This window comes from Festucalex cinctus, chromosome 11, assembly GCF_051991245.1.
Source record: "Festucalex cinctus isolate MCC-2025b chromosome 11, RoL_Fcin_1.0, whole genome shotgun sequence".
NCBI lineage: Eukaryota > Metazoa > Chordata > Actinopteri > Syngnathiformes > Syngnathidae > Festucalex > Festucalex cinctus.
The window spans coordinates 21,266,022-21,276,318 of record NC_135421.1 but is presented as its reverse complement, the minus strand read 5'-3'; the positions used below and the strand labels follow the sequence as shown (position 1 = coordinate 21,276,318).

At 40.0% G+C, this 10,297-nt stretch overlaps 3 protein-coding genes across 3 annotated transcripts in view; 1 reads left to right on the top strand and 2 right to left on the bottom strand.

Annotated features, from left to right (window-relative positions):
- The first annotated feature begins 357 nt into the window (after positions 1 to 357).
- Positions 358 to 10,297, top strand: part of LOC144030844 (olfactory receptor 10A3-like) — a 29,470-nt gene continuing 19,530 nt past the window's right edge. Inside the window, exons 1-2 of the mRNA XM_077537478.1 lie at positions 358 to 402; positions 2,020 to 2,151. The gene's annotated coding sequence lies outside the window, so the exon portion shown is untranslated. The remainder of the gene's footprint in view (positions 403 to 2,019; positions 2,152 to 10,297) is intronic.
- LOC144030846 (olfactory receptor 6N2-like) lies at positions 2,977 to 3,930 on the bottom strand. The gene has a single exon (XM_077537480.1). The coding sequence runs from the start codon at positions 3,889 to 3,891 to the stop codon at positions 2,977 to 2,979; it is 915 nt and encodes a 304-aa protein (XP_077393606.1). The 5' UTR covers positions 3,892 to 3,930.
- Positions 8,564 to 9,496, bottom strand: LOC144030487 (olfactory receptor 6N2-like). The gene has a single exon (XM_077536843.1). The coding sequence runs from the start codon at positions 9,479 to 9,481 to the stop codon at positions 8,564 to 8,566; it is 918 nt and encodes a 305-aa protein (XP_077392969.1). The 5' UTR covers positions 9,482 to 9,496.

Below are 10,297 nucleotides of genomic sequence, written 5' to 3'. Positions count from 1 at the left end.
GCCCAGTAGCGTGTAGTAACAAAGTACAAATACTTTGTTACAAAGTAAAAATACTTTTTTCTGTAATTATGTAGATGGTCGGGGGTTTGTCAGGGAAGTGACATGGAGGGTAACAAATTCTGAAACACAATATTTTTTTTTTTAAATGTTGTCTGATTTACAATAAATAAATACAGAGTAGTGGTTCGTGAAGCTCCTATGTTTTCCCATTGTCAATGAACGCATCACCCCCGTCTCCCCGCCCATAGATTATGCGCAAAACCTGTGCATGTCGTAGCATTGACGGTAGGTGGCGGTAATTAACCTAAAGTTGGTTGCCAATCGCCATATTTAAAAAAAATAAAAAATAAAAAAAATCACAAGAAGAAGAAAGAGTCGTACGTTGGTCATGGATGTTGTTTTGTAAGTAGTGCTTACATTTTATGGATTTGTGGCAAACGCTGAAGTGTTACTTGTTTTGTCCATTTTTGTTGAATTAAGAAGTAAGGAGTGGTCTGTGGTGGAAAAGTTGCACCATTGAAATGGCCTGACAGTCTGGGCCATGGACTTATACAACGGCCCCTCTGTTGAAGGCAGAGGGCAGCCATCTTATGTTGCTTGTGTTTTAACTGACTGACAACTTCTCTTTTTGCTGAAAACACTTTTTTTTTTTTTTTCAGTGCGTGTTTTACGCCCTGATGGATTAATGAGAGCCTTGAGACTGAGAGACTTTAACTTTATTAGCTGCATCGACCATTCAGGGTATATTATATCAGTATATCAGTATTATATCAGTAGCTTATCATGAATCATGACTTACAGAATTTAGGCTTCCATTTTCTTGCTCTGATTTAATTGTTGATGGTGCTGACAACATGATGCAGATGAATCCTTAAGTATCACCCTGAGATATACTTTCTGAGCGATGATTTATAATTTAATTCTTACCGATGAGATGTTCATTAAGAGCTTCTCCCAGACTTATTTGGTACAACCTCACTGTACGCCACACACTTGGCAATTTTGCTGAAAGTGAAAATAATGCAAAATCACTGCAGAGAAGTTAAGCATGCTTAGAGAGTGGCAACACAAGATGACCGCCAGTGGTCTCACTTCTTGCGACAGTGAGTAAAATGGCATTAGCAGTCCACGTCATTTTATATGTCTCTGTGGTCGAGCCTGGTTAGCTGCAGCGTTTGATGTACACGAACTGTGTGTTTTGTGGCCAGATTGCAACCCAGGAACTTGTGCTAATTTGCGTGCTCATTGTTTGTACTCTGTTACTGCTGTTTAAATATCTTTTCTTGTCCAATGTGCTAGAGAATCCAGCCAAGCAGATTAGATTTTTTATTTTTTTTTGTACCTTAATATGTGCTTATAGTAAGAAGTGTTGGTGTTGCTACACAAAAGCACTTCACACCCAATCGTAGCTGAAAGTAGTTCATAAAGTTACACTTTAAACAAAGAACTTTGAAGCACTGCGGCACTTTAGTGATTGTAATTCAGGTTTGGACTTTTGACTTGACCAGGCCACTTGGTCTTGGTAGGTCCACATGCAGCTAAAATAGCATCTGTATTCCTCCACTGCCAATTGATACATTAGCAACACATACCTAGGAACCTTTTGCAGGCATCTCTGGCTTACGGACACTACATCCTTTTTGGACTGTGAAGCTTGACCTTAAAGGGATAGTTCAGATTTTTTGACACGAATCTCTATTTCATCCTCACCTCCAGTGGTGTGCGATCAGCACTGACTTACCCCTGACAACGTTGTGTGCCACGAATTTTGGTCCGGTGTTGGACGAGAGGAAAATAGTCCGGCGAGTTGGCTGGGGCTACCTAAATAAAGTGTTGTTCTTCGAAAACAATTTGTGTTCAAAAGAGTGATACATTTGCATCACAAAATTCCCTCCTGAAAAAAGGTCAGACTCCCATTACCGCCGGGCACTAATTTTCTGTTCGTTCGTATCACTGCGCGGTGCCCCGCATACAGCTGATAGACGCACACTAATCTACAATTTGTTTGTCTTTTCGAAGGCGGAAGGCGCATCTATCAGCTGTCTACAGGGCGACGCGCAGTGATACGAACAAATGGAAAAATAGTGCCGGAACTATCTCTTTAACATTGCCACAATTTTGGGACTGTAAACTTGGATCATCTGATTTTAGGTAAGTTGTGCTAAGATAAAGATATGTACCGTCTTACTGTATATTTGAATCGTTAACATTATGAGGTAAAGTTCCTATATGACAAGCAAACAAATTTGGTTTGATGTTAATTTCTTACAATCGGCCACAATGGCTATTTTTGTGGCCACAAACATGATGCGGTATCTCAAAGTTTTTTAATATTTAAAAGCATTTTAATTAGAAAGGAAGCATGACAAAAATACTGTGATATAAACATAATTTCTTGTCACATGAATTGTGGAGGGAGGATTGAAACGACAAGACACAGAAGTTGGGAAACGTCTTTATATACAAAAAATACAAAGTAACAACAGAGGCTGGATTCAGATGGCCTTGAAGAAAAAACTTGAACAGAGAAACCTTGACTAAGAACTCAAAAGTAGAGTGATGCACAATTCTATATGACAGAAAAGCAAACATTATCATCATTAGTGACAACTGTGATGAGGAAAAGGAATATTTGCATTTATACTCGACAGAGGCAAATGCATCATCATCATCAAACATTATAATCTTAAGGGACATAGCAACTGTACAGCAACTACAACATAAAAATCATGGGTCGGAAATTGTATGGAAGGTTACAAGACAGATAATTGGGTAACGAGTTGTCAACTTTTTTCAAATGGAAGGGATGCGTTAAGCGTTTAGAAGTGAATGGAATTGTAGTTTCTGGTGGAAGCTAGCATGCGATCGCCGAAGTAGCCTCACGACTGAAAAGCTACTTGATCTGAAAAGCTACTTGATGTTGCGCTTGCTGTCACTCCTGCCTTGGGCATAGTGTTGCCACTGGCTTCCACAATCTCAAATCATCTTGAAGATGCGTCTGCGTATATCCGTTAGCTTCATTCCATACAGCAGAGGGTTGAGTACTGGCGGAATCACCACAAACTCCAGAGATAAAATGATGGCCACGAAGGGGTTCATCTCCTCCACATTGTACCTGCTAAGGGCGATATCACAAAATATGGCGATGGAATAAATGACAAAAGAGACCATGTGCGAGAAACAGCTCTGGAATACTTTCCCCTTGAATATGGCCGAGCGTCTCCACGTGGCCTTCATGATGCGAGTGTACGTGTAGAGGACGAAGGCCAACGGGAGGAAAACGGTAGCGATGGTCACGAACATGCCCACCACGTTGTTGACCACCGTGGGCACGCATGACAGCTTGACGACATTCCAGTTGGCGCAGAACACCTTGTGGATCTCGTTGCCGCACAGGGGCAGCGTTGCGGACAGGTAGATAACGGTGGTGAGGATTAAGACGGGTAAGAGCCAAGCCAGGCCGGCCAAGGTCAAGGCTTTTTTCACCGTCATCCTGGTGTGGTAGTGCAGCGGGTGGCAAACGGCCAGGTAGCGGTCGTAGGCCATGACGCACAGCGTGGTCATTTCGTTAGCGCCGTACGTGTAGATGATATAGAGCTGCGCGAAGCAGGCAGCGCGCGAGATCAGATGCGTGTCGGACACCAGGTCCAACAGTAAACGGGGGAAGAAGCCCGTGGAGCCGTACAGGGCGTTGAAGGACAAGCTAGCGATGAATATGTACATGGGTTCGTGCAGGGTCTTCTCGCGGAAGATGGTCAGTACGATGGCCCAGTTGGCGCACACGATGAAGAGGTAGAGGAGGAGGCACGAGGCCAACGCCGGGTAGCGGTACGGGCCGATGTTCATGAACATGGTGAGGTTAAAGTAAGGAGACAACGTTAGGTTGGGCATCCTGGCATTCCCGCACACTGGCGACTCATAACAACCTGTTACTTGACACCGTCTGGAGAAAGAGAAAAGAGAAACATGCAGTGGTTGTTAGGGTTACAATTTTCTTTTTTGAGGCAATATTTAATGGCGTAAGAACTAGGGGTGTGAATTGCCTAGTACCTGACGATTCGATTCGTATCACGATTCACAGGTCACGATTCGATTCGATACCGATTAATCCCGATACGAATTTATAAGTCGATTGTTGCGATTTTTTTTCATTCAAATTTAGAAAATACTAATCAGTAAGCTTGTAGAGTGTAAGATTTATATGAAAATGTATTATTTATTTATCTGAAATTTCAGTCTTATAGAGGTTGTAATTTGTTTCATGTTTGAACAGCATTGAAATAAAATATTAAGGCTTAATGTTCCGTTCATATAACATTCTTCCATGCTTAAGGTGTGAATCCTAAAAAAAAAAAAAAAAAAAAAAAAAAAAAAAAAAAAAAAAATCGATTTTGCCTATTATTGAATCGATTCGAGAATCACGCGATGTAGTATCGCGATATATCGCCGAATCGATTTTTTTTTAACACCCCTAGTAAGAACAACTGATTTTGAATCAGACACTTATTCCTTTTAGCAAAACACATTACCTTCTATGAAAAATAAGGGAAATCAGCTTCCAAAGGAACCATGGGAAGGCCAAAGTCAGTTTTTATGTATATTCATTTCATTAATGACTGGGTGGGGTTAAAATCTTGGCTTACTTCTGTAACCTTAATATTCCATTTCTTATTAAAATATTTTTATTGGCTTATTTTCATGTGCTTAAAGTGTCAACATGCTACTCACTCCTTTTACATTCATTCCTTTAACTCGGATGAGGAGTTTCATGATGATAAAACGACATTATGAGGGGAAAAAAATCTGAAGTTGACTGTGATGGGCCAATGTCCATTTTGAATAGTTCATGTGTATGATCAGATTTAGAGAAAAGACAATTCATGGTCATTTTGAGAGTGTTGCAACAAACGAATTCTGATTCTGTCATCCCTGTTAAATAAACATTTATTTGTTACTGTTTATTTCAATGATATTAAAATTAACACACACATACACACACACAGTGGCAGACATTTTTTCAGGCATGAACCTGGTGGAAAAGTACTTTAAGATACATACAGCAGTATGAAGTGCTTGTACAGTATATTCTCTGCTGTATCTCATGCTTCTCTTCATCACAGGCTCTCTTTCCTGCTCTATGTCCTCTCTCTTAAAAAAAAAAAAAGGCTCCGAAGTCTTCTGTCTGTCTCTCTCAGTGTCAACTTCAACACTTTTGTCTAATTGTCATTCGCCTTTGTGTTGTACACAACGCACAGAAGCAAATCACGCACATGCAGGCGTGTAAAGAGAGATTCGGAATGAAAGAGGTACGCAAAAGATGCTCCATCTCGATTGTCGCCAGCAAGCAAAGCAGCAGCTCTCCAACAACTAGTTGCCATTTCTACATTTTTATCCACACCTGTGCCCTCGCATATCATAGTCTTGGTATTGGTGCAGAATTAGGACATGGTGACAGTTTATTTTTTTGTCTTACCATTTTTAACTACAGGCAAAAAGCAATGGAAAGGGATATGCAAAATTTCAGCAACCTCAGTCTGTAAGGAATATTTAATTTAAGCAGGCCCTTGCAGGCTTTCTTGGTTTTGTTCATTGTGCCCCACAGAATAATTCCCTGGACCGCGTGGCAAAATTGGTCTCGAAAAATCACTGGTTGGGTGGACACTTTTATGAACTAATTTCCAAAGTCTTAAAAGGCAACATGCCACTGTTCATCAGCAACTTCAAAGTTACCTGGACAAGACTTAACCTGGTGAAAACAAACATCCATTTATTCATTTCCCATAGCCACCACTTCTCCTGTTCAGTCACATCATGTGAGCTGGAGCCGGTCCCGACTAATTTCTGGCAAAAGGCAGAATACACGCTAGACTTGCCTACTAGTCAATCTCACCACATACATTAGTCATCCGTATGACCATGAACACTGTCAGGGTGGGACTGAAGCCATGTTGCCTTCACCAAAGTCAGTCAAGTGTTACCACAACACCATCAGCGACCACCTTGGTCAAACTACTCTGCTGCATACTTGTGGAATACTGGCGACAAACATCAAAAAATTTGTTTTCAAAATGTTCAAGAAATTCAAGATTACAAACATGACAGACTCAGAAGCCACATACATACTGCATACATACCGCATACTTACCAACACGTGTCTTCATGATGTGCTTCGTGATCGACTGCTCACGTTTGAGGACACGCTCGCCGTGAGTGCACACATCTTTTAACGCCGTCTCATTGCACTCTTGGGACTTGATCTGACTCCAGCGTAGTGGCGGGTAGTAACAAAGTACAAATCTTTTGTTACTGTACTTAAGTAGATTTTTTTTCCATTATCTGTACTTCACATGAATACGGTATTTATTTTTACGACTTATTGCATTTATATCTTACATTTGAAAATAAATATCTGTAATTTCTGCTCATTACTTTGTCAAAATAGTAAGGATGTCAAAATTGAAGCGTTAACTCTGGAGATTAACTCCTTCATTCCCAGCCATTTTCGCTTCACTTTTACATCATTTTCACTTCGCTCCCGGCTGTTTCAATGGATTTTGACTGAATTTGCTAAGCCCGCAGAGTATTGTGTTCTATTGCCATAAAAACATGGAACCTACCAAAAGGAAGATTAGAGGCTCTTCTTTCATAAGGAAAAAGAAGTATATTTCTATCTGTTTCTGTTTTGCAGCAATTAGCATTAGAATATAGCTACGTTTCATCATTATTTACAAATCTGTTTAGAGCTGTGGGGAAAACAGCTTGTTTGAAACATGGCCCTGGTTGATCTCTTATACTCTGCTGCCACCTCCTGACCGTTTTTGTAAAAACTACCATTGCTTCAACCATTCTCTGCAGTTCAGTGGCTGCATCAAAGCCTTATGTATTCATATATAATAAAAAAAAAAAGTATAAATACGTCTTTGGGACACCTAAAACATTTCAAATAGAACATGTTTATACGTTTTTGGGAGCAAATGAATTAAAATAAATTCAGTAAATATAAAAAATAAAAAAAAACTCAATTAACTCAGCTAACTCGGTGTGCAGCCAAGCTTGGAAGAGTTACTGGCGGGAAGATGAATAAACATGCACAAAAGGTAGTTTTACTTTCTGATTTAACATGCTTGGTGCTTGTTGATGGACTCTAAAGTTGTTTGCGCCCTTTGCAGAGACAAATTCAAATAGTATATTAGTTGAACGCCTTTGGTGTATCTTCTCAGAGCAAAATTCCCTGCTCAAGTTACCTCTATACAGCTTGGCAATCCAATGCTGCTTGAGTCTGGTGCTCGTGAGCAGAACTAAACCTCTGTGTGAGAAGTTCTGAGAATTGTCCATTTTGATCATTTTGTTTCACAGTTTTAACAGTATTCTATTCAAGGATGAAAGAAAGTTATTAGAATAGACTTTAATTCTGACTATACTTTCTATTTGATGATTTTACATTAATTCAAAAATTTTACTCAAGTAAATGTTACAAATTTTGAAGAAAAAAGTAGTAGAAAAATGTGGGAGGGACTCAGACAGCAGTGAATTGGAGGGCAACAAATATAGAGATGCAAAATATTTTCTGTCCCATGGCCTTATTTATTATACGCAACACTTGTGCACGCCGTAGGATTGGTCATGGTCATGGAGGTTGCTGTGTAAGTAGCTTGTATATTTGAAGGGTTTACTTGATGTTTTCTACATTTTTGTTGATAAGAGTCATAGAGTGGTCTGTAGATCTCAAGGCTTTGACAAATCAATGCAAAAGTATAAAATAGCCATTCAAAATATTGGCTGTCGTATGGAGTCAATGTTCGCTTAAATTCTGTTTAAACAATTGCCTTGTCACTGACCTTTATTTAGAGCTTTATATCAGTAAAATGACATCACAAACTAGTGTGATGCAATCAAAACACAAGACAAACTGTGAGCGATCCAACAGCTTTACTGAGCATAAACAAAGGGAAAGTTCTTTCCCCCCTTGAGTCACTTTTATTTTTTATTTTTTCCAATTCTTTATTTTACTCTCTTCCAAGTGTAAATCTAAAACTGTGGGCAACATTGTACTGTAGTTCACTACTGAGGAAAGGTTTGTCAGTCCATCACTGATGGATGCTCATTTTCCTGACAAATACAAGTGATATTTATTGCTAAGTATATGTGAAACTAATACAGGGATCACACTAATCCTACCTTGAAGTGGGATTAATTTCATGCTTTTTTCCCCCCCAGAATCTATCTGATCCAGATTCAGGATTGATGTTTCTAAATACCCAACACAGGCTCAAATCTGGATTAAAGGCAGAAATGAATTTGCACATCTGAATCTTCAAGATTAAATGTGGTTTGAAATACTCTGTTTTGAACTAGGATTAATGCTAGATTATGTTTGAAATACTGAGCTCAGATGACTCCTTTTAACTGTTGCTCCTTGTGACTCCTGCTTGACACTGCGAAGTAGTTAGTTTGTTCAACTTTCAACTCTTAGGAAAGTGTCATCCCAGTACTGGTCCATGTGATGTGACATGTCAGAGATTGCTGACTCTCCTGTAAATTAGGCCCACTGACTTCCACGATTTCACAGGATCTTGAAGATGTGTCTGCGTATATCCGATAGCTTCATACCATACAGCAGAGGGTTAAGAACTGGCGGAATCACCACAAACTCCAGAGATAAAATGATGGCCACGAAGGGGTTCATCTCCTCCACATTATACCTGCTCAGGGCAATATCACAAAACATGGCAATGGAATAAATAACAAAGGACACCATGTGCGGCAAACAGCTCTGGAATACTCTCCCTTTGAATTTGGCCGAGCGTCTCCATGTGGCGTTAATGATGCGAGTGTACGTGTAGAGGACGAAGGCCAACGGGAGGAAAACCGTAAATATGGTTGTGAACAAGCCCGCCACATTCTTTACCTCTGTGGACTCGCACGACAGCTTGACCACATTCCAGTTGGAGCAGAACAACTTCTGGATCTCGTTGCCGCACAGGGGCAGCATGGCGGACCGGTACATGCCCGTGAATAGGAGGAACGCGGGTAAGAGCCAGGCCAGGCCGACCAGGATCAGGGCCTTTTTCACCGTCATCCTGATGTGGTAGTGCAGCGGGTGGCAAACGGCCAGGTAGCGGTCGTAAGCCATGACGCACAGCGTGGTCATCTCGTTAGCGCCGTACGTGTAGATGAAGTAGATCTGTGTGAAGCAGGCGGTGCGCGAGATGAGATGCGTGTCTGACGCCAGATCCAACAGTAAACGGGGGAAGAAGCCCGTGGAGCCGTACAGGGCGTTGAAGGACAAGCCGGCGATGAATATGTACATGGGCTCGTGAAGGGTCTTCTCGCGGAAGATGGTCAGTACGATGGCACAGTTGGCGCACACGATGAAGAGGTAGAGGAGGAGGCACGAGGCCAACGCCGGGTAGCGGTACGGGCCGATGTTCATGAACATAGTGAGGTTAAAGTAAGGAGCTAACGTTAGGTTGAGCATCATTTCGAACCACACTCGTGACTCATAACAACCTGTTACTTGACACCGTCTGTGAAAAGAAAAAAAAGATAAATGTTCATTGGTGGGCCACGGTTACGCTGGTCATGTTAACAAATTCTCACAATAATTAGGAAACATAATTATACATTATACAATTAATAACAGGGAAAAAACTAAGTACACCTATAAAGACCATATATACTAAAAGAAACATAACAGAAAAGGGGCATTAATAAAAATCAGCACAAGAAAAAGTTGCACGGTAGTCAACCCAGTCACTAGTAATGAAATACTTGTTTACACATATTTCAAAAGGAGTAAGACGAAATCTAAATTAATGAGTTCCTACCCCTTTAGTCTATATTACATGATCAATATATCAATATTGTTTGTCAATTTTATAGAATACTTCTACATGCACTATAATATTATATTCAGTGCACAATATTTCCAATGCATAATTTACATACGTAATTCTTAAAAAAAAAAAGCAGCTCATATACAATATCAGCTATTAATAATAAAGGTTATTATCCTATTTATTATTAATACACAATGTACCTTATACTTTTTCTATACAATAACAGCAACAATAATCATACAATATTAATAATAACAATAATGTGACATAGCCAGTGTTAACGTCTGATTAACAAGCCCTTCCTCTTCCCTATACTTCTCAAAATGTTGAGTTTATTTCTTTTTGAACTGGTGTGTCTTTGTACATTATTGTAGGTCAATATTCAGTCTGTTCCAAATTTTCACTCCACATGCAGAAAGGTTCTTCTTTGTCTTCAAATTATATACATAATTCCCTCA